Source organism: Danio aesculapii, chromosome 13 (assembly GCF_903798145.1).
Source record: "Danio aesculapii chromosome 13, fDanAes4.1, whole genome shotgun sequence".
NCBI lineage: Eukaryota > Metazoa > Chordata > Actinopteri > Cypriniformes > Danionidae > Danio > Danio aesculapii.
Window position 1 is genome coordinate 18,785,839 of NC_079447.1, and position 25,888 is coordinate 18,811,726.

At 36.8% G+C, this 25,888-nt stretch overlaps 1 protein-coding gene across 1 annotated transcript in view; it reads left to right on the forward strand.

Annotated features, from left to right (window-relative positions):
- Positions 1-25,888, forward strand: part of kif16bb (kinesin family member 16Bb) — a 65,629-nt gene that overhangs the window by 15,300 nt on the left and 24,441 nt on the right. Inside the window, exons 11-12 of the mRNA XM_056471430.1 lie at positions 155-220; positions 695-754. Coding sequence (XP_056327405.1) covers positions 155-220; positions 695-754 — 126 coding nt within the window. The remainder of the gene's footprint in view (positions 1-154; positions 221-694; positions 755-25,888) is intronic.

Sequence of the window (25,888 nt, forward strand, 5' to 3'; positions counted from 1 at the left end):
ATAAAGCATTATTTAGGGAGGTCAGACCCCCCCACCCCCCCTGTAATTCACACCCTGAGTATATACACAGACCTGCCTACTTTTATGATTTATAGCCTTTCTTTTGTTTCTGAGTGAACACATAACTGAAATGCTTCAGTACTTCTTCTTTCAGATGCCGTCATTTGAGCAGCCCTCAGGGTCGAGTGTTGAGGAGAGGCTTCATCAGGATGAAGCCAGAGTAAGTGTCTCCATTTCTTCTGCATATACTCAGACTGCTTCAGCAGATTTTTCTGATGATTAAAAGTTGGTTGAACTAAGCATAACAGCAGATCACTCCAAGATTCATCAACTGCTCAAGGGCTGTTTAAGTATGATGCCGCTGATTTAGGGAGCTAATTAAAGCCTTTGTTCTAGAGGAGGTTAGCAGCTGCACTGCTGTTTTTATTGTTGTTTAGCATTGTTATTTTTATATATTTTAGTGTTCCTCTTAGGTTTTGCATGTAATATACAAGAATCACAACAGGGATTTTAGAGAGCTGTATTTATCTCAACACTTGTCGTTTCTGTCCTATTATAGTGATGTAGAAGCTCTTATGCTTGCAATTACACAAGCATTTCATTATTTTCATTTGATATTATTATTGTATATTATTATTATTTATCTGTACTGCTTTTATAGGAATAAAGCAAAGAGGTCTCTCTTCTTTTTCAGGTTCAAGAGCTGACGAAACAGTGGGCTAGTCGTTGGAAAGAAATCCACACTATTCTTGGGGTTAGTAACTTCCATACAATAATAATATGACTTTTCTTTTTCCTTTCAGACGTGACACTTCATTTTACGCTTTTTTCCTAAAATTGTGCCCCAGTAAGGGCCCAATTCTAATTTTTCTACCCCTTCCGCTACCCCTTTCCCTTGGCCCTTGAAACAAAGTGTGAAGAGAAAGGGCTTCAAAGTTTACCTCTACCTCTAAATGGAACACCACTACAACACCCACACACGTCATCATACGTCTTCGCAAGCTCTTCATATGAGATTGATGATGGCGGACTGCTGTAGTTATTCCAGTTTGCGTTATTATTGGTATTTATTTTCAGGAATCACAGAAGGCAACAATATCATAATGATATAATGTGGCAAATACGCTCATAACTGCACTGTTTATTTACACTGTTGCCATATCCATCTCTGTACACAAGAAAATAACATTAACATAAGGTAATTCCCAGCCACAATACTTTTCTGACAGGTATTTAAGTGTAATAGATTAATAAAAGTGTGGGACTACTCTACAGGAGTTATTATAGGGATTATAGATAGCGAAATTTAGCAGGGGTTTTATTGTTTTTCTTCTAAAGCATGATTGGAAACACAAACACCGTTATTAAACCATATGTTGGTTTTGTTGTAAACTTTCTTATTAATGCCGAAATACTCATTCTAAGTATCTCCTGACTCACATATGCAGCCATGTTGCCGTTGTCTAAGTGTAGTCATACTAATAATTAGAAATAGGCAAAATAAAATGACCAACCAAGATGACTAATCCTATTAAAGAAGGCAGAACTTATTAGAAGCTAAATGTTAATTCCAGTGTAATAGTTCAGTTGTCAGCAGTGTAATAGTGTGAGGTAAATTATATTTATATTGAACTGTTTAATATTAGATAACTGTTGACCAGCCATAATACACAGTAGTGCACACTACAGGATGCTTTAAATTAGAAATGTTCTACGAATCATTTTAGTCTATTTATGTAATCCATAACTGAATGTGATGAGATTAGAAATAACATATTTTACAGATTCAATCTTATTTCTGTTTTAAAAAGTAACATTACTTAAAAATTGAATGACTCCAAATAGTTAAATATTTTTGCTCATTTTATTAATAAGGGTCGAAGCTGTGGCGCAGTAGGTAGTGCTGTCGCCTCACAGCAAGAAGGTTGCTGGTTCGAGCCTCGGCTGGGTCAGTTGGCGTTTCTGTATGGAGTTTGCATGTTTTCCCCGTGCTCGCGTGGGTTTCCTCTGGGTGCTCTGGTTTCCCCCACAGTCCAAAGACTGTGAATTGGGTAGGCTAAATTGTCCGTAGTGAAAGAGTGTGTATGGATGTTTCCCAGAGATGGGTTGCAGCAGGAAGGGCATCCGCTGTGTAAAACATATGGTGAATAAGTTGGCGGTTCATTCTGCTGTGACAATCCCAGATTAATAAAGGGACTAAGCCTTAAAGAAATGATTGAATGAATGCAATTATTATTAGTAAATAAATAAATTACATATTAAATAAAAGAAATACTACACTACCTTAATAAAACATTGGTCTCTCTTCAATGTTCAAGCATTTTACAGCCTTGAGTGTAGGGGTAACAAGATTATTCAAAAAATGTTCATTGTTTACTCGCCCTCATGTGTTCCAAACCTAATATGGCAGTTTTTATGTGCATATAACCCATAAGATGTACCATCTAGCTTTATTCCAAATGAAAACAGGTGTTATCATTTGATATAACTCAGCTCTCACAGCCTGTGTGCTTCTTTCTAGAATCCCCTGTGGTTGCAAGAGCACAGCATTGATTCTACCTCTATAACTAATTTGTCATCCACCGCTGATCTGAGAAAGATTGCAGTGAATCCAGCTGCTCTCCTCTGAACAGCCCCCTTCTGTGTAAATGTGGCAGTTCAGTAAAGTAGACTACTTGTGAGGTGAGAAAAAAACAATATCACTTTAGTTCTGTGCATCAGCGTGCTGCTCCGTCTGCAGCTAAATAGAGAGGAAGACATTGCTGGTTGGTCACCTAAATAACCTCTTTGCTATGCCACATGCACACATATTGAGTCTATTTCCTGATAGCAGTTTTCTACTAATAGTTTGTCTTTTTAACTGTGCAATGAAGTGGACTTGAGGTTTATTTATGGGTTAAGAACTGTCTATTTAACAGCTAAATATCCACAGCTACCGACTGTAGCATATACAGTAAGCACAAATACAGATATATATACTCTGACATGTGAATTTATATTACAGAATATATTATCTGACAATAGAAAACTTAAACATAAATACATTTTTATTGCAATTTTAACCCTTATGTGCTACTGGAGATGTTTTTGACTCTTAATTTGGCCATAACTTTTTCTGTGTATCAGCTGGCAGAGTGATTTTGTCATTTTATTTTGACACATATTTGAGAAAACGCTTTGAATTTGTAAAAAAAAAAAAAAAAACCCTCAACAATACACTCTAGGCAAATGTACCACTCATTGTTATGTTCAGGATGAACACATCCACTAAATGAAACTGCTGTAAAAATGCATCAAATAAAACTTGTTTTTTTACATAAATCTCTTAATCAACCTCAGTCATGATCAAAACTACTAAATTGCTTAGAAAATTACAGGATTTTAACACTTTAATTGCCAAATTCATAACAATGTCATGATTTGGTGAAAAAAAGCACACAAAATGACGTATTTTCAATTAAAAAAGTAATTGTGGACTGGATTTTTAAAAACCTTTTATCAAAGTCTTGGACATGTGAAACAACATTGCCTTTATGCATTGTTTTTTTTACTGTTGGTGCCTCATTGACTTCCATTATAACCAACATTTTTTAATTACATTTTTTTATCACCAAAACCATGACACCATATTATTATTTATTGACTGTTAGTGGTTTTCCCTGCTGAGAAGAGGTTAAATTTGTCACTTTTACTGTTGATCATCAGTTGGCACCATTAACCTTTTAGATGTAGGCATGTGCAAAAAAAAAAGCGTAGTTTCTGGATTTTATATAGAGTATAACAGCAGATGTAAGTGTGTGTATGTAAGTGTGAGAGTGACCTTTACGCACTTACCTTGATGTGTCTAAGAAAATCTAAATATGCATCTCAGCTCCTAGAACTACATGGAGTAAATAAAACAAAGACTGTGTATTTATGCACCATTAAATGTGGTTATAATGAAAATCAATGGGTCTAAAACAGCCACCAGCAGTAAATTAGGGAGAAAAAAGAAAATAACAATGCATCAAAGGCAATGTTGTTACTATAAACTGATAAAAGGAAAAAAAAAATCCAGTCCACAATTACTATTTATATTGACAATACGTCATTTACTTGGCAATTAAATAGTTAAAATCCTGTAATTTTTAAAACGTTTAATAGTTTTGATCGGGACTGAGGTTGATTTACACATTTATGCAAAAAAAAATTGAAAAAAAAAATGCATTGTTTACAGCAGTTCAATTTAGTGGATGTTTTCATCTCGAACATAACAAAAGGGTAGTAAATTTGAACAGTGCACAAGGATTAAATGTGTCATTGTTGTAATAAATTGGAGTAGATAACGTATAATATATTTAAAGGTACAAATATGTTGAAAGCTTCTATCTCAAACATCTCATCTTTCAGCACGCTTCTTTTCTTGTTCTTAGGCCTTTCAAAAAGATGAAGTGAAACAACAAAGCTCTCCTTTAAAATGTAGAGTTTACTCTGACCAAAATTAGCTTTTTCTTTCACGTTTATTAAAAATCTTTCTGGAGAATTTGTGAATTGAGTGAAATCTTCAATTTAGTAAGCATTTAGTAAGCTGATGTTGAGCTCCTGATCTGGTTTTTCTCTTGTAAACATTGTTATGTGATGATGTGATGCTGTGTTTAGGGAGGTTTTAATGGTTTGGTCCCCATGTGGAGTCATTACGGCTGTGCCCTTGAACAAGGCACTTAACCCCAGGTTGGTCAAATGGGACTGTCCTGTAATAAATTCATATCCCAGTTCTATGTCAAAACTTGCAAAAACGCAACAGGCGTTGGTTGAGTGGCAATAAAAAACAGGATGAATCCTTCATAATGCACTAATGTTAGATTTCCCACCAACAGGTGGCAGTGTTGCGCTGAAGATTGCAGTTGTTTTGCAGCGTTTTAGCCTTTGGCTGGATGTGTGTGTGATGCTGTGTTGTGAAGCAGCCTGTGGTGTTGTAAATGGAGGTTTTCAGACTGTAGCTGGAGTCTGGGGGTCAATTTCAGGCCACAAGCTGGAACTGTCAGAATACACAGCATAAGCTCATTGGTATGAGAGACTATTACCTCTGTCTTGCTCCTGTGTGTACGTGTGTGTGTGTGTGAAAGTGGATAGGGAGACAGGAAAGAGTCTGTGATGGAGAAAGAAGAAGAGAGGGAGCAAAAGCATCACCTCCCTGGCTGTCTCATTTACACACATACACACCCAAATCTTTGAAGCGGAGAGCAAAACAGAGATGGCAGATGGTCACGCATACTCTCTGAGCTTTTAGCTGCTCATCTGCTCCAGTCCGGGCAGCAAGACACAAGCCGCAGAGGGCCAAATAGCCCAGACCTCTGTTTAGCTATTACTCACTTTCCGCCATGCCAGCTTGCCAACTGCTTCTCTGACCATCCTGCTTTTAGCCAATAGAAATCAGCATGTGCACGTGTTTGGGGGGAGACAGAAAGTTGAGGAACTATCCAGGGACCAATTTGTCGTCAGCATCTATAATTTTCTCCTCTGTCCTCGCCAAGCCACCTAACAGCACAGGGACGAGCCGTTGATGCATCAGCTGAATTTAATTGCAGATAATCACTTCAAATAGCACTTCGCCAGGGCTGTTTTCTCAAGTCCCACCATAATGAGCGTGTTCGCTTCTCAACTGCTTATTCTTCGCCACCTTTTTCAAGTGCTTTGGCGTCTCCATTTTTTAAAGGAAAAGTGTTGTAGCGAGAAAGAGTCAGCCTACAAAAAGAAGAACAAAGGCACAAATCTCAAAGCTCCCTTTTTTTGTTCTGCCTTTGAGCTTGACTGAGAAACACAAGATTTAACAATGCTACGTGATTTTTGTAAACACCAAAAGGCAGAAGAGGAATGTTTTTTACATTGTTTTTTTTTTCATCAATGGCAAGGGATTGCATATTAAGCATCTGTTGTCTTGTGTAATTATTGCATCATATTGCTGGCTGACAATAAGTAGTAAATGAAAAATACAATATAAAATATCAAGTTCAAACTAGGGGTAGCACAATCGCCTCACAGCAAGAAGGTCGCTGGGTCAGTTGGCATATCTGTGTGGAGTTGGCATGTTCTCGCTATGTTAGGTTTCCTCCGGGTGCTCCGATTTCCCCTACAAGCCCAAAAACATGCGAAATAAGTGAATTGAATAAGCTAAATTGTCCGTAGTGTATGTGTGTGAATGAGTGTTTGTGGATGTTTCCCAGTAATGGGTTGCAGCTGGAAGTGCAGCCGCTGCGTAAAACATGTGCTGGATAAGTTGGCGGTTCATTCCGCTATGGCGACCGCAGATTAATATAAAGGGACTAAGCCAAAAAGAAAATTAATTAATAAATGAAAGTTCAAACTAAATATCCATTCAGAAATAGCTATGAGACAGAAATTGCTTTTGTGTGGTTGATATAGGTACATGATTAAGACTTAAGACCTTAGTACAAATAATTCCCAGAGAAGCTACAGTCTAAAACATTTTGAGCCCAAGTTTGGGTAAAGTATGGACAAACCAAACCACTGGATTATTTTTAAATAATAATAAATATCAGGTTTAAATTGTCTATGTCAGTGGTTCTCAAATTGTGGTTGTCAAACTGTGGTTCTCAAACAGGCTTCATTCTAGTGGTACGCGGAGTAATCGCTGAATAATTAAAGTAAAAAAATAAACCCACTTTTAACCCTATGACGCATACGATAACACTGATGTAATCAGTAAATTGATTTTAATAGGCTAAACCTTTTATTAATTAATTCATTCATTCATTTTCTTTTCCGTTTAGTCTCTATTAATCCGGGGTCGCCACAGCGGAATAAACCGCCAACTTATCCACCATATGTTTTACGCAGCGAATGCCCTTCCAGCCAGCCGCAACCCATCTCTTATATCCGCACCCAAACATCACTTTAATAATGAAATGTTTTTGTTTTAAGCACGATTATAGGTAGAAGTGTGAACCTACACTGGTCTCACGGTTCGGTTTGGTTCCGATTATCTTGCCATCGATTCGGTTCAATTCGATATCTCGGGGCATCACGGCGCATTGACGATGCTTTCCATACACAGTTTTATATTTTCTTCACAGCACAACAATTCTTGTATTAAAATTATTATTTATATACTATTTGTAATACAATTTTGTCCTTTAATTCAAACAGTCAGATATATAAACTGTACCGTTAAAAGCTCAAGTACATGCACAGAACAACATGAGCATATATAGCAAACAAACAAATGTAAATATCCTGCTAGCTTTCTGAGCCTTGTATAGCGAGTTCTTTCTTACACCCCTACGATTGGTCATTCACTCGACAGAAAGGGCTGTGATTGGCTCTAACATTCTGGCGCAGTTCACCAATTATAAACACTGATAGACGGCAGCGGTGATCACAGCTGATCCATGATAGATGCTATGTATTCTTTCATTTGAAGCTAATCTCCTCTCCATATTTGTAACGGTTGTTGGGGGCATATCCCGTATTTTTATATCCCAATGTTGACAGGTATGGTTTAATGACTTGCTTTTCTGACACAAAGCCTATTCTAACGCTCAGTAAGCAGATCTAATTTCTAATTTAAATATGTAAATTCAAATCATATATTTAAAATACAAGTTAATGTTTAGATTTCAAAGATATACAAATACATGCAACATATACTTCAAAATGTATTTATTAAAAAGAGTTTATATTAGTATATGAATATAATGACATATAGCCTATATTTATGAGATCCAAGGAATATTTCCAGGTTTTGATGGGTAGGCTATGATATGTTAATACCTTACTTAAATGTAAGGTATTAACATATCATAGCCTACCCATCAAAACCTACAGCAGTTTTCTTTTTACCTTTTAACTTTTTTAACTTTTAAAAGCACATTTTAATTGAAAAATTATTTATTTTTTAGTGTTAATTTTCAAACTATTTATAATGTTTAAAGTGTCTGACAATACTAAATATTCATAATAATAGGAATTAATCTGCATCGTTTTTGAACTGTGAAGAGCTGTAGCTGCTTAATTAGGCTTACTACGCTACTGTATTTAAATACTGGTCATTATGGTGGTACTTGTAGAGACAATTTTTTTCTGAGGTGGTACTTGCTGAAAAAAAGTTTGAGAACCACTGGTCTATATCATGGCCAAATTTGGGTTTAAACAACCTGTATTTTTTAACTGCATGTACCAAAGTCTTGAAGTAAGGGTAAGCAATCAAGGTGATGCTTAGCCAATATGATGTCATTTTACAGCGTATACGTTTCTAATGCTTCAAACCATGTTTTCATTCTTTCATTTTGATTGACTTCAATGTCTTCTGAGGTGAAAAGGTTGAACCAAAAGATGGCACTGTAGCACTTTGATGTTTCTTGCTCCTCCACGTGGATTTGAATCAATGGAATAAACAAAAGAAAGTCTACCCATGGTTTATATTTAATTTTCAAGCCATTTAGATTACTATGTCATCCAGCCACCATAAAAACGGCTTTAATGATGTTGAAGTCAACATGTGTCAGAGTGAAGGGAGGGGGGTTGTACAGAAGATGATTAAAATGGCTTCTCTTGGTGAAGAAGTATTAGATGAGATTACGCGTACCATGCGTTGTGGTTTCTCTTCCTCAATCACCCTAATGTCCACCACCCAATGTGTGTATATGCACAGTTGGAGCGATGGATGTACGTGATGTTTAAATATATGTTTTTAAAAGAAACATTTGGAGATTCTTCCATGTAATAAAGATTGTTTCTGTGGAAAAAATAATAATTCTGTGGATTTGTGGCAATTTTGATGTTTTTCTTGGTGGATAGGAATGCCAATATACAGTAGTCTGCCAACTATTTATTTAAAAAGAGGCCTTTAGAAACCTTAGCTTAAAATAAACACAAATTCACATGAAAATGATATATAAGATACAAGACCCTGTTTTTAGTCGAAATAAATTATTATTATTTATTGTAGTATTTTATTATTATTATTTATGGTTGTATTGTATTTTATAATATTTTGGTTGATGGGATCGTAAACAATGGAGACATACTCATCTTTTCTTTTACAATTCTGAGCACTGTTCTGTTTCCAAGGGGATTGTCTATGGGTGGGTTTAAGACTATGGGCCATGTCATACACCCGGCGCAGGGTGCAAGACTTGTTTGGTGCAATGTGTTGCTATTTTTTCATGTTTTGTGCCATGTTGTCTAAATAGCTAATCCATTTGCACTACTTTGGACTCATGGACGTGCTGGTCTTTAAAGGAGGTGTGTTAAGGCGCATTGTTGGCACGTTGCTATTTTGAGGAACTGAAACAGAAGTTTTATCAGTTTATTCATAATAACTTGCCTGTGCATAATGTTATTATTATTATTATTATTATTATTATTATTATTATTATTATTATTATTATATGAGTATTATTTGTTGTATGCATATTTATATCTGTTTTAATAAAAAACAAGTTTAGATTTGTCCACCTGCCGGGTTTGGGAGACGTATGCATCACCATATGGGACATAAGAATAGGAAGTGTGTTTGGATATAACTCAGTTTTTTGACCATACTTCATTATTGCTGGTAATTTATTAGTTTGCTTTTTTTGGTGGAAATTTGAGCTGAATTTAGAAATTGTTTTGAAACAAATGTTAACAAACTTAACAAACGAAATGAAATATGTAGGCTAATGGATGTCTTCAGTGGAGTGTGTTCAACACCGTTTTCTTACTCCACGAAAGTAAAAGAGTAAAGAGTAATAGTAAAGTAAAGAGAAAGTAAAGAAGCCAAATGGAGGAGGCTTGTTCTTTATCTTCGCGCTGCAGATGGTTTGTTTGACTGTTTTCTTGCTAGTAAAGCATTCAGTAAATAGCGAATATCCCATGGCGTGACGCAACTGACTCTCAAAAGAAATGGGAGAGGAGACTGTAATTGGTTTAATGCCTGTTATGCTCAGAACACACAGATAACTCATTAAGAGAATAAGCACAACCCTTTTAGACCATGCGCCAGGGAGCAGAGCGTATTTTTCCTCTGCTTTTGCACCATGCGCTTCAGACTTTGCACCTAGATCGTTAAAATAGAGCCCTAACCCTTTTTATAGTCTAATACCGCAAAATAACTTGCAGAGTTTACAAAACAACATATTTCAAAGACAGTGAAAAAAAAAAGATTATCCCAAATTGTATTATTTTTCTTATACTACGGCTACCAAAACTGCAAATAAATATCTATTCAGAAAAAAACATCTATTCAGATGATTCATTTAAAAAAGTTTTTCTCCTAAAATGTTTTAGGACAATTTTCTTTACACATTTTACTGCATAGAGAGAGCGATTGAACCTGTGAAATAGAGCCTCGACTAATAGTGGCATTACCAAAAAATTACTGGCAGAGAAGTAAGCAATTCATGTCACAAATTTGGAACAACGTAAGAGTAAATGATAGGTTATTCATCAGACGGTCTTGTTAAATCAATTCCAAATACAGTACACGTAGGTCCAGTTTTATATCACTGCCTGTGTTGTCTTTACAAAATGACTTGAATCCTCTAAAGCTCTCAGTCAATGAAATGGTTGTTCATGTTGATAGTGACCCTGACCAAGGAGCGCTAAGCAGAAAGCAAAGCTGGTGGCCTGTCTCAAGTGAGCACAAGACCTCTGCACACATGCCAGTGGTTGATGAAGTGTTTCACATCATGTTGCTGTATAACACATCAAATCGATACAAAAGTTGGCTGATTAGAGAACTTTTTTGATTCAGGGTTATTATAGTTATTCGTTCATTCTTTTTCTTTTGAGTCTAGTCCCTTTTTTAGTCAGGGGTCGCCACAGTAGAATAAACTGCCAACTTATCCAGCATTTGTTTAACGCAGCCATCCATCCATACACACTCATTCACACACAAACACTACGGACAATTTAGCTTATCCAATTTATCTATACCACATGACCTTGTGGGGGAAACTCACGCGAACACCCGGAGGAACCACCTTTTTAGTTTAAATTAAAATCAAAACATTTAGCGGTTATAAAATTTGCTGCACCACCATCATTTCATAAAATATCTACGAAGATGAGTTTATTATCATGGTTATACAATGGTATGATGATTACCAAAGCTCGAGATCCATTCATTCATTTTTTTTTTTTTTGGCTTAGTTTCTTTATTATTCCGGAATGAACCACTAACTTATCCAGCACGTTTTACGCAGCGGATGCTCTTCCAGCCGCAACCAAACTCTGGGAAACAACTGTACACACTCATTCACTACAGACAATTTAGCCTACCCAATGCACCGGTACCACATGTCTTTGGACTGTGGGGGAAACCGGAGCACCCAGAGGAAACCCACCCGAACGTAGGGAGAACATGCAAACTCCACACAGAAACGCCAACTGACCCAGCGACCTTCTTGCTGTGAGGCGACAGCACTACATACTACGCCACTGCGTCGCCCAAAGCTCAAGATACTGTTAAAAATGTGTGCCTATAAAATGCCCTTGTGTGTTTTTTTATTAGAGCCTGTCTATTTTTACTTAAAAGGTTTATCTGCTTCACAAAAAGTGATGTTATTAAAGTTACTGACAAAATTGGCCATATTTTTTGCACTTTTTTATTTTTGCTTATTTTACATTGTAATGACCTTTAAAATAATGGAAATTTTGGGCAGTGATATGGATCTGTAATGGATTCAGGACGAGCCTGGAACTACTATTACATATTCTGAATCATCAACCAAATACAGTCAACCATTCAAAAGCCACTAGTAAATATAGCATGTTTTTATTTAGTTTATAACAATGCACTTACAAAGTTACACACTTACACTTACATACATATATTTATTTGTATGAAATATTTTCTTATACTGCTTTGAAAATTAAATTGTAAAAGTGGAAGTCAGAGCTCTAGAACAGGTTAATTTAAGAAGCCCAGAGCATTGTGGCTTTTACAAGACAATGCTAGCCTCCTTAATTAAGACATTTTGATTAGTCACATATGGTGGTTTAATCTCAGAGCATTCAGTGCACTAATTAATATGGCCGTGCTGTAATTCTTTCCATCACTGTTCGGTTGGAGTTCCAGTTGCTAGCTTGCTAACAACACATGGCATGAACGCAGTGGGTACGTTGGATAAAAAGAAAATTGCTTGCAGACATATTGCAAAGAAGGAATGTGTTTCTAGAAGATGGATACTTGTCTCTGTGTGATGTAAGATGCAAGATTTGACAAGCAGTCTGGACTTCTGATTGTGCTTAATGAAGCATCTACAGCTGTTCTGCTTGTCTTGTGATGAGCGTGATGGCATCTTAAAGACATGTTTGTGAATAAAAGGAAGTTTTTTTTATCAGCCCTTCGCATTTGAAACATTAAGAGATATTCAGGAATAAAAGGCCAGCTGTTAAGATTCTTTGCTGTGGCAGAAGTGGGACTTCTTCAGAAAGGTCACCACTAAGAATAGTTTTGCCTGAGCTTATTTGCTGCAGCCTGAATGGAGAACAGATCCGCTGTTAGACCTTTCAGTATAACTATTGGACTGTTGGGGTGGACAGATTAATTTCTTATTCTATTATACATGTATTATTAATTTATTTACTTAATTTATTATTCAATTCATGTTGTGGTATATATTTAAAATGACATTAAGCCTATAAACACTAATTTTATCTGTAAAAAGGCAAATCAAAGACATTTGAGGAAGTTGAAGGGATTTAATGTGGATAGGCCTCTTCTTAGGACATTTGATTCTTCTTTTATTGAGTCTCTTTTAACATTTGCAGTAATATGCTGGTATGGTAATTTGAGGGTGACAAATAAAAACAGACTTTCAAAAATCATTCATCAATTTCAAAAGATCTTGGGCATAAATCTTAACAGTATTGGACAAGTGTATAAGGAGAGAGTCATAAAGAAGGCCATGTCCATTTTAGCAGATGAGAACCATCCACTTTATTTAAAGTTTTGCCTCCTGCCATCAGGCAGAAGGTATACTTATTCTCAACGCGCAAGGTCCAACAGATATTTGTATTAATTTGTTCCAACTGCAGTTTGGTTATTAAACAAGCTTTAAGTGATTATTGTATTGTTTACTGTTATTTTATGTTGTCGAGTGTGACTTGTTTCTGTCAACTGTTGGCTATTGCTGTAAACCTAATTGCCCTTTGGGGACAATAAAGACATTCTAATCTAATCTGATCTAAAAAGCCGTACGTATCATATTTGATACACAAGTTTCTGAGACCTATATCATACCAACCTGATAAATTTTTGGCTTGAAACCCTGTTGTTTCTATAATTTGATACTTGTATTTTGCCCTCTTGAGGATTTTCATGACAGTGCAGGCAGTGGGATGGCTTTTTTTTTTACCTTTTCAAAATGGCTGCTCTCATTGAATTACTTGCATGCTTTTTGGCTGGAAACTATTTGCTAATTTCAGGTTGTATAGTTAGAATACAATTTTTATTGTTACAAATTTTATTTAAAAAAGGTTTTTTTTGACTGAAACAATGCATAATTAATTAATAATTACTTTTTATGTTACAAATAAATTGTGTTGAAAATGCATGTATCAAATTTGATACAACAGGTATAAAAGGTGCTTTATTCCTGAATAATCATGTCACATTTTTGTAACTTAATCTATATCCTACTACAATGCAAACACAGTATTTGGATGATTTAATTAATCAAATTAAAATGCATTGTGGGTATTTTTACAATAATTGCACCTTTTAAAAGGTTAAGCTGCAGTGTGCCATTTTATGTTAGATGGCATGAAACTGATTGTTTTCCAATATGGAGAAACCTGACAGAGATAAAAACACTTCTCCAGCAATCACGTCAAACTTCTGTGTAAAGTGTAAGTGTAAAGTGAACTGCTTGAAAGGTTCTCTTTTGTCAAAAATGTCATGGGCAAATGTTTTTTATTTTTGTTATTAAAATGAACATTGTTATGGGCAAAAGGTTGCAGAAACGCCTGGGCCTCATGTACGAACACTTGCGTTGAAATCATACTAAAACATTGCATACGCACAAAGCTGTAAATGTGCGTACACAGTAAAGAATTCAGATGTATGAAACCCCCCGCATATTCTCTTTGTACATCCGAATTAACGTGAAACTGAGCGCCGTGCACGATCGCAAAATCCCCTCGCTGCCTCCTTCCCTGTATGAATATGCTAATGATTCTACTTTGGCAAAACCAAATGAAAAAGCAATGGCAAAAGCAAAAAAAAGAGAAACTTTGAACAGAATGTGAATTGGAGGTGCTCCTATCAGAGGTAGACCGGAGAAAAACTGTTATTTGCAAGTTTGTCATCCGGAATTAATAACAAAAGAAAAAAATAAAGTGGGAGAGTTTAGCTGACGCGGTTAACGCAGTTGGGTCTGATCATCGCACTGAGTGAATTAAAAAAGATGGTTTGATGTAAAGGTGTAAAATTATGTAGTGTCTATAGCAGAATGAGTGGCGTAGCTTATAAAGCGCATGGCAACATGTTTACACGTTCGATCATGGACTCAGTTCGAACCCAGCGTCTGATGAACTCATTCTTTTTTTCCCCCACTACATATCAGATTTTGCCCACTCTTCATCACGAGGAAGACAAGTCATTAATCATTAATCATTAATAAGTGTGTGTATTACGTTAAGCGCATTTATTGAATGGAAATGTTTCTGATTCATCCAAATTCGTCTTCAGATGGCGCCTTTATTCAAATGTGCGTGCAGTCGATCGCTCCGATTACATTGGGAAAACCGGCGATCGCTGCAAATTGCGCTTTAATGTTTGACTGGTCAACTGCATGGTATGGAAACCTTATATACCTGCTAGACATGAGGATGATCCCGTCCCATACAGCTGCCATTGCACGGCTCAAAGATACTTTGTAGTGTGCAATTTAACATAATTGCCTCTAGGAGTCGCCAATAGAAATAAAACAAACACACACAAGAAATGCACGTACGCCACACATGAAGTTGCCGTGAACCAACGCACATTCTCACGTTCATTTCATCGTTAGTAAATCCAAACGTGAGCGTGAAATCTGGCGTACGTGCATACACAGCATTGATACATGAGGCCGCTGATGTTTCAAATGTGATCCAAAATAAATATCATGAAAAAAATGTATATGGCAAATTTTTTTGTTGATTTTGCCAGATGGTTTAATAAATATATCAGTTCCAGAAAATTGAAATCTGCCTATTTTTTGATACCCTTACAGGGTTAAATATATGTATAATAGGGGTGGAAGGGTTCACAACCTTGACTACATTTACATGGACCTCAGTAATCTAATTATTTGCCTTAATCTGAATAAGAGAATAATATGATTAAGGTATTTACATGAGTTGCTTTGGGAATGTTCCTTTCATGATCCCATTTTGCATGTTATAGCACATAATTCGATTAACGTCATCGGATCATCTATCCTTTTAGAAAATGCGGTGAAAATCCTTCACGATGGTAATAGTTTGATAAAGGTGTTTACATGTCTTTACTGCACTTCAATAATACGACTAAAATTGTCGTACTCCACGTCTTAATTAGATTTCTGTTTAGTTTGATTATGACTTTATTCAGATTAAGGTAGTCAAAAAACGCGGTTTACATGGTAGACTCTTAATCAGAGTATTGTCATAGTATTTGTCTGAGTATTTGTGTCCATGTAAATGTTCTCATTGTCAGCTTGGTTCAAATTGTAAAACAAAATCCCCTAAATGCATAACCTTATAATCTACCGTTTGCAGTGTTTTATAAAAAGTAATACTCAAGAACATGTAATCTAATTTCAGAGTTTTCATTTGTTGTTGATCAATGGTAATGATGACAGCGCAATAAATTTGGCTGCTGTCATTTAAAAAAAATTATTCCATTTTCTTTTCCATCTCCTCAATGTTTAGTAATTTAAAGTAAATAATGTAGTAAATAATGTTGTTTTGATGGATGTCAGTTTTATCTGAACTCTCAACATCTTTTTTCTAACTCTCTTTCTCTCTCATGTCAGCTCTCTCAGGGTTAACTTAGTTGATGCCAGTTGATTCGTTGCTTCACAGGAGTAAATTGACGCTTTTAGAGAGTGATGGCAATTCTGGCTCTGGAACGTAAACAGAATCTTAATTCGCTTTCTGAGGGACATTTGAAATGCAAAGTTATGCAGCTGTGCTGTTGTAGATTGGTTGCAGGGAGCACGGGGAGGGGACAGCGGTTAATAAGGAGACATGCTTCAATAGTGGACTTTCAGAGAGGTAAAGAAAGAGTGAGTGGGGGGAGTCGTTGTCCATGTCTTAGGCAGCTGGTGAGGTGATGTGCCCTCGTCACATTCGTTAATTTAGGAGTACTCATACAGAACTGAAGGGAATAGGGAGGATTGATGACAGATATGGTGGCCTAACCAGAGCAGTTTATCTTCCAGTCGATTGTGCCATTTGTTTTCATTTTGAAAAAAGATGCATCAAATCCCCAGCGCTACACACACACACACACATGCTCATTCTCGCATTGAGGTGGCTCTGGAAAAGCATTTATTTATATATTAACTGAATGTTTTTCTGTCCTCCTCCCACCCTTTGTTTTCTCAGAATTTCATTTTTCTCCCCTCGCTTCTTTATCACTTTCAGTGTTTGCTAAAATCCACTCTTTAATTATCCATGACAACTGTTTAATTGCTGTGTTGTGATTGCAACACGTTCTTTTTCAGCCTTGGATTGGTGTGAAATACCTTCAGATAATAAAATGGGATGGAAATGAACAGCGGATGGCATTAATTAAGTGTTCCTTTAATAAGCTTTGAGATCATCCAGATTACAGCTGATGAAGCAGAAAAAATGAAATTAAATTTTTCAGTCAATCTGAGAGCAATTTAAGAAAAGGAATACAAGTATAAAATGTCTCTAGTAAGTCAGCAATTTGGTCAACATGGACCTCAGTATGTATTAAATAATATAGGTACATTCTGACACATTCACATTTACTAGTTTTCTTGTGAAGGCAAGACAATGGCTGTTGCTCAAAGTAGATGATTTAAACAGAAAGCTTTACCTGCACTTCTGCACGATTTCTTTAGTGATGTTTCTTGTTGAACAGCTGCACTGTTACAGATTTGCATTAAAGAAGGGATCAGACTACAATTTATGAAACACCATTTCTTAAAGACTGCAAATCTACTTTGTCTTTGCTACAACCTTACATATTTCCTAAATATCATTGCAGAATTTTAGCAGTAAGCTTAATTCGAACCAGTGGTGTACAGTAACAAAGTATTTTTACTGGCTGCACTTACAGTAGATGCATTTTTTAAGTGTCTGTACTTTGAATTTTTTTCACTACATTTGATGATAATAATAATAATAATAATAATAATAATTGTGGTCATGTATTGTTACACAGAGACACAAAAGCGGTGTCAAAATTTATTCTTTTCATTTGGCCTGTTGGTTCAATGATTCAACTGACCAGTCAGAGTGAGTCAAACGATTTACAGATTTAAGTGATCTGGTTGAAGTGAGTTCCTTAACGATTCACTGATTCGAATGATCCAGTCAGAGAGAGTCTAAAGTTACCAATTCACTTATCTAAACTATCCCGTCAGAGTGTACAGTTAACAGTTAAAGTGTTAGTTCACTCAGAAAATTTAATTATGTTATTAATTATTCACCCTCATGTCGTTCCAATCCTCTGAGACTTTTGTTTGTCTTTGAAACAGAAATTAAGATATTTTAGATGAAATCTTAGATCTTCCTCATGCTCCATAGACAGCAAGGTTCCCGACTCAGTCCAGAAAAATTCCAAGAAATACCCACTAAACAGACCATATGCTTTCAGTGGTTGAATCGGCATGTTATCAATCTACAAGAACATTTTTGTGCACACATAAAACAAAAATAAGTATTGTATTCAACAGTTTCTTAGGTGTAGCTGAAGGACGCTAGCAACGGAGTTCAATTTCAGCTGAGTGTGTGTATGTGTCACTGTCAGCTGTGGCAGGAGTAATTGGACTTCTGGAGTCTCATGTATCAACGCTGCGTACGCACAAAAACTTTGCGTACGGCAGATTTTACGCTCACGTTTGGATTTACTAACGAGAATGTGTGTTGGTCTGTGCCAACTTCATGTGTGGCGTACGTGCATTTCTTGTGTGTGTTTGTTTTTTTTCCACTGGCGACACCTAGAGGCAAATATGTTAAATTGCACACTTCAAAGTATCGCACTAACAAAGTGTCCTGGCAACTGGTTCTTTCCAAAGGGAACTGGCAGGCTGCTCGGGGTTAAGCCAGTCGTCTTTGAGCCGTGCAATGCCACCTGTATGGGAAGGGATCATCCGCATGTCTTGCAAGTATATAAGGTTTCCATACCATGCAGTTGACCAGCCAAACATTAAAGCGCAATTTGCAGCGATTGCCGGTTTTCCCATTGTAATTGGAGCAATCGACTGCACGCACATTGCTATAAAGGCGTCATCTGAAGACAAATTTGCATGCGTGAATTGGAATTTCTACTACTCCAGACAGTAAAGTGTCGCCCACAATTGAGGCAACTCTCTCCTCAAAGGGTGTGAGTTCAGCATACCCTGTTCCCCCGCCTGTTTGGTCCACACTTTGACGGTGCGCCGCTGTTCTCCTCTTAACCTTCACCTTTACATCGGACCATTTTTTAAAAAATTCACTCACAGTGCGATGTTCAGACCCCACTGCATTAACAGCGTCAGCTAAACTCTCTATTTTTAAACTCGTTTTTTTTTCTTTTGTTATTATTTCCGGAAGACAAACTTGCAAATAACAGTTTTCTCCGGTCTACCTCCTATAGGAGCACCTCCAATTGATATTCTGAGAAGTTTCTCTTTTTGCTTGTTTTTGTCATTGCTTTTTTGTTTGGTTTTGCCAAAGTGGAGTCATTACCATATTTATATGGGGGAGGAGGCAGGGAGGGGTTTTGCGCTCGTGCACGTGCGCTCAGTTTCACGTTAATTCAGATGTACAAAGAGAATATGCGTGGGATTTGCCATACGCAGTGTTTCATACATCTGATTTTTTCACTGCATACGGACATTTACAGCTTTGTCCATACGCAATGTTTTATTATTAATTCAACGCATGTCTTTGTACATGAGGCCCCTGGTATTTGTAGTTCGGTTCAGTGGCAGAATTGTAGTCCTCCAGCAATCTGCAACTGCTAGGGCACGTTGTTCATGTGTAGCGCTCCTCTGAAGTATTAGCTTAGATGCGCCTGTGCTTTGTTTTAAACAAAAGAAGTCACTGCACACTGCTCATAAACCTGCACGCCCTAGATTGACACCCTGTATGAAAAGAAAAAGTTCAATAAAGTTACTTTTTATTGTTTTATGTGTAGACAATAGTATCCTTAATAATATTTTAATTGATTAAAGGCATATTGTGTGTTTTGATAATGTTTTCGGTACCTTTCTGGACTTTAAATGAGTGTAGAACCATGATGCTTTAGGAGGATGATGCTCAGATTTCACCTAAAATATCTTAATTTGTGTTTCAAAGACATATTAATGTCTCAGGGTCAGAAATTAAAGGTGCTGGATTTAAGTTTTTGACTCTTCTAAAGCATAAAAATACCATAATATGTTTGCAGATATTTAAGAAACATGCTAAGTGAAATTCTGTTTTAATCTGAAAAACAATGCTAAAGTCAGATATTCTGCTATGAAAATGTGTGCTATGTGCCTGGAATGTCTGTCTTTGTTTTGGTAATTTAACCTGCCCAATGCCAGTTTAGCCAATTATATTTCAGCACCTTGGTTGCCTCGGTGGAAAACCACGTATTTCATTAATTCAGTCAGAAAGGCTCTACTGTCGACAATAAATGTCATGTAAAATGGCCTTCAAACTCACATTATTAGCATTTAACATTGAATAAAGCAAATGAGGTGTACCTGAGGTGATCATTGTCAGTTTATCCAGCATGTTGTTCAGCTGCAAGAAGTAGAAGCTGTTTCTAAAATATAAATTTCAGGTGTTGGTTAGGACAAAAGCTCCTTTTAATATGGAAAATATGACTTCTGTCATTTTGTTTAGAACACGGTTTAAATCAACCTTTAGGCTCGACAGTTCGTGTTGTCAATCTGGCAACCTGCGCTTGTGTGTGTTTTGAACTAGGCGTGCAATACCTAGTTCAACCACTGGGTGTCAAACTTACATACGGCAACTTTACTAACTGAATTTACATTTTTGGGTGAACTAACCCTTTAAGTGAATTCACGAGTCATTAGCTCAAGTACAAGAAACTCTTATTGCTTGAGTGCCCATAACTAATGTCAGAAGAAGGAAATGACTTGTCAGGGTTTTAGAATGTATTATTTCAAATGTAAATAATGTTTAGCACCATGAAAGCAAGTTTGCATGGATTTAACATCACTTAGTTACTCAAGTTCTGCATGAGTACTGTTCTTGTGTACATTACATAATTTTAATCTTCTCTTCACTTCTCTCATCTCCTCTCCGTTTTATAGTCAGTGCACCATTTTGCAGTTCTTATCCTCTCTTGATCTCTCAACCCATATATATTCAGAGCTCCTTTTAATCTTCACCCGGTGCATCTGCCTTGTTTTCAGACCACATTCTGTGCTTCAAATTGCTGAAGTCTTGGGCACTGGAGCCACCTTTAATTTGCCAGGAGAGTGAAATAAATTAGCGGTTTTATGATGAGCTTTTAAATGCCAGTCAAATCTCATTTGCAGCAGAAGTTGAGAGTGCATGTAATTTTACAACCACCACACACACCATGTTTAAGAAGTTCTTGGGGGCAGAAGGTAACTTGCTCAGTCTCTCTCCCTCTCTCTCGCTCTCTCTGCCTCCCCCTCTGAAAAGTGATACAGTACATTAATCTGCCGACATAATTCCTATCTTTCTCCTTCTCTCTCTTTCTCAATCTCTCTCTCATCTAATGAAGTCTTGGAAGAATTCATTTAATTAAGTGTGGAGAGGAGACCCTCCACACAATCGATGCGTCTCCCTCTTCGTTAGGAGAAAAGGATTTTGCTCTGTTCGCTGCTGTCGATGAGGTGGAAATAGACACATTGCTCTCTAGGCTGAAGAGGGGGAGAACGAGGGAGGAATGGTAGATGAGTGGAGGAAGGCTGTATTTGTTAATAAAGAGTGCTGGTTATTATATCATTTTAAGGTGACTTATAAGCACTTCTTTTCTTCTTTAGATCCATCTGTACTACAGAGAACATTATGCAGCAACCAAATTCCATAGGTTACAGCCGGCTGCATGAGTTTCAACTTCAACAAAACTTTTTTTCTTTTACAAGTACTTCTTTAGCCTTCACAATTGGTGGCATCCATTTCAGTGCACTCTTTATAAACAAATATCACCCAAAATAAAATTGGTATCATTATTTACTCAGCCTCAAACCTTTTCTTACTTTTTCATTACTTTTTTCTGCATTTTCAGTAAATCTAAATGTTTATACACTCACTTTATTAGGTATACCTGTCCAACTGCTCATTATTGCAAATTTCTAATCAGCCAATCACTTGGCAGCAACTCAATGCATTTAGGCATGTAGACTAGGTCAAGATGATCTGCTGCAGTTCAAACTGTGCATCAGAATGGGCAAGAAAGGTGATTTAAGTGACTTTGAACGTGGCATGGTTGTTGGTTGTTGGTGAGTATTTCAGAAACTACTGATCTACTGGGATTTTTACGCAACTATCACTAGGGTTTTCACAGAATGGTCAGAAAAAGAGAAAATAGCCAGTGAGCGGCGGTTCTGTGGGCACAAATGCCTTGTTGATGCCAGAGGTCAGAGGAGAATGGCCAGACTGGTTTGAGCTGATAGACAGTTTCTATAGAGCAGTGGTTCTCAAACTTTTAAACCCGCGACCCCCATTGTAAGATCGTCAAGAACTCGCGACCCCCCACTACCAAAGCATATACAAACAATAAAAATAGCTTTTTTTTTAAGCTGTTCACAATATTTTAAAAATATTTACTATAGATTACAGGGCTCGAAATTAACATTTTTGCTTGGTAACACTGGTGCTTCTAACTTTAAAAATGTAGACGCACCAGCCAAAATTTAGTGGCTTCCTCCAATTATCGCACTGTTACTACAAGTTTTATAAACAGATTTATTGCATTTGAAAATCAACACTAATCAAAACTAACAAGCAAAAAAATATATATGCATGCGTGAGGAAAATATGTCTTAATGAAATCCCGTTATCACAAGAAAAGATATAACATAATTGAGTGACCAAAAGATACACGGACGGATATCCCAAAAGATATCCCACAGACTTTACAGTGAATGCTAGTTATTTTCATAGCAGACTTGAAGCCAATGGAGGTCTTTTATCCACTCTTCAATAAGTATAGCTGGTGGATTAACATTCAGCACATGATCAGTAATCAGATGTGCCAATATTTGTAGCTTTAGGTGTTTCTAAGACAAAATCTGTCAGTGTTGTTTTCATTCTCTCGTCTTCAGCGCTTTACATTTTCGCGGTTGTGGCTCCTGTCATCTGAAGACAGGAGGCGTTGACTGAGTGATTGACAGCTGATTTTAACCAATCATTCGTGTTCAGTTCTTAGAGCAGTGGGCCAATAAGAAGAGCGCGAAGGCGGGGCAAGCGTTGAAGGCTTTGTTTACTGCAGCAAGTTGACATGACAACAGTTTTAAACTGTTCCTGAGCGCTGCGTTCCAAGTACAAAGATGCATTCTGCCTGAATGTGTCCTAAATACTTTATGAATCAGCAATATCTTTTTAAAAATCTGAAAATATTAGCTTTCACTTGTAATACTGAAAAATATTTATTATAATCTCTGAAAATTACACAATTTTTAAATAACTCTCGCGACCCCTTGAAATTATTCTGCGACCCCCGCAGGGGTCGCGACCCCCAGTTTGGGAACCACTGCTATAGAGTACTTTTGAGATGTGGTGGAACGGGAGATTCGCATCATGGTTGTGCATTGGTCTGCGTGATGCTATCATGTCATTGTGGACCAAAATCTCTAAGGAATATTTCCGGTACCTTGTTGAGTCTATGCCACGAAGGATTAAGGGAGTTCTGAAGGCAAAATTGGGTCCTACCCGCTACTAGTAAGGTGTACCTAATAAAGTGGCCAGTGAGTGTATGTAGTGCTTTAAAATGCAATCATTCATTCATTTTCTTTTCGGCTTAGTCCCTTTATTAATCTGGGGTCACCACAACAGAATGTTTTACGCAGCAGATGCCCTTCCAGCCGCAACCCATCACTGGGAAACCAATACACACTCATTCACACACACACACACACACACGCACACACACACACACACACACACTATGGACAATTTAGCCTACCCAATTCACCTGTACCGCATGTCTTTGGACTGTGGGGGAAACCGAAGCACCTGGAGGAAACCCACGCAAACACAGGGAGAACTTGCAAATTCCACACAGAAATGCCAACTGACCCAGCCGAGGCTTGAACCAGCGACCTTCTTGCTCTGAGGCGACAGCACTACCTACTGCACCACTGTGTTGCCCTGCTTTAAAATATGCAAGCAATATAACAAACATTAGTCCATTGAACTTCCGTTCTGTCTGTTCCATGTCTTGTGAACTAATACAGTAGTTTTAATTGATAAATAAACCAACCTTTACACCTTTATTCTCTGAATAACTACCTCTTACTCATTCAAAATAAAAAGTAGTAATGTCTGAAAAAACTAAATAAATTAAATAGTAAAATAAATCTGTACACAAATCAAACTAAACTTTCGATTTGACTTTTATAATCTGGACATCAAGTGTTATGTAGAATTTTGATGGTGCTTTTGCATAATTTTAAAGGTCCCATTCCTAGTATTTGCATTAGAAATCTCTTAAAAACATAATTCAAATAGTTTGAGTTTTGTGGAAAACAAGTCACACATGTTTGAAACTAAATGAGTTTCAAAGCAGTAACTTTTGTGCAGCACAGAGTTCCACAGAGAATGAAAGACATTTGAGTTTTCAGGTCACTGAGCACACTGAACCAAAGCACATTAACTTTCATTCTGAAGATGAAACCTATGGTGCTCCAGTCTCCAGATCTTTGTATTAATATCAACACTCTGTCCAAGTCCATGACTCCTTTCAAGATGTCCTTTGGCCCTTTCTGATTTTGAATGCGTCCTCACGGGCAGATTGGTATGCAAGTGTTTTTTTTTTGTTGTGCTGTTTTAGCATGCGCAGGGCATCCGAAGGTCTTTTCTCATTGTTCAGTCAGGTGGATTGTTGTTATTATTTCCTTTCCCGTATTGGAAGTAGACATGCGTTCACTGATGAAAGCACACATTATTCAAAGCAGAGTACTTATTTGATGAGCTATGACACATTTTTTGCCATTTTTGTGATGTTTTCTCACTATGTGGATGGCATAGAAATGTTTTAAACTTAGCGTGTAGGAATACACAAAATTATAACAGCTAGAACGGTATACATTCGTAGAATTCTGCAGTGCACAATACTTGTCATAACTAATAACCACAATTTTATTTAAAAGCTGAATTGTTCCATTATACGATATAGTATTTATTTGGTATGTCTGCGAAAAACCTTCATATGATGTTCTCAGATGCTGCTACACATGGTTTATTTATTAGTTTAACTGCCAAGATGTCCTTGTGTACTAACTTTACCCAGTTTTGCTGGCTAACCACACTCGCACAAACCAGCAAAAAACAGCCATAGCGCTCTAAGCAATCTTTTCAGCAAGGATTTTTGCAAACGTAGTATGTCTAGGATTTGCATTTGAAAATGAACATGTTAAATCCTGCTTGCCAAATGCATTTAATATGTGCCGGGTCAATGTGCTAGTGGTTCCCTTGGAGCCAACATTCTCGAAGTAGCAGATGCATTAATCTTTATACTCTATCTGCGTGCACCATCACGGATGTCAAATGGCCTTTGAAGAATTTGTTCGCTTTGAAGGCATGCATGAGTGCAAACATGGAAGTGCTTCTCATTTCTGTGGAAAATTAAATTAGAGTCATAGCATGGACACATGCTACTGTATTTGAAAAGAAAAAAAGATATCCTAATTATTTTTTCAGCTTATCATTACCGTTTTGTAAAGGGCTGTTCAAATGTCATTAAATTCATACTTGGATATGCCCCCCTCCCCTCTTTAATTCAAGTCCAAGTAAATTTTCCTTGTGAATATTGATTTAACTGTGACTTTTAAAGTTTAGAATTTGGAGTGTCGGTGTTGGAGTGTAATGATTTTTAATTGAAATGCCAACACTGTCCTATATTAGCGTATTAATGACAAGCTCAGCATAGAATAGTAACAGCATTTCAACATTTTTTTTTTGCACTAGGATGTATTAATACCATGTCTTTGGTTGGAAAACTTTGCATTCAGAAACCTATTTTGAAGCCAGATATTTTAATATTTCTTTTTTCTATTTTATCTAATCTGTATAGCATTTTTAAAGGGTCATTAGCCATTGGCACACAAAGACAGACAAAAAAAAATTTGACCCAAAACTTTAGTAGACACATGATTTTATAGTTTACAAAGATAAAATGCAAAGAAATAAACAGTAAGTAATTTAATGCCCTACTACATATACGATAGGCTATTCATATTTTCATATAATATACACATAAGTAGCGACCTCTGAAATAGAGACTAAGCCAAAGGAGAATAAATTAATATACACATAACCACAATTTGTTATATCATCATGATAATCAGGTTTATATAAGCACTTTAAATGAGGTGGACTTCTCTCCTCCTGAATCCCAGAGTCTGAATGCAGACACAGTAAATCTGTATAATTTTTAAGCATAGGCGAACACAGCAGCATGGATATAGGCAATGTGTCTGAATGGTAACAAACTCAACAGATAAAAGACAAAGTCTGCCATTCTACGGGTTTCGTACAACTCTCCCGACAT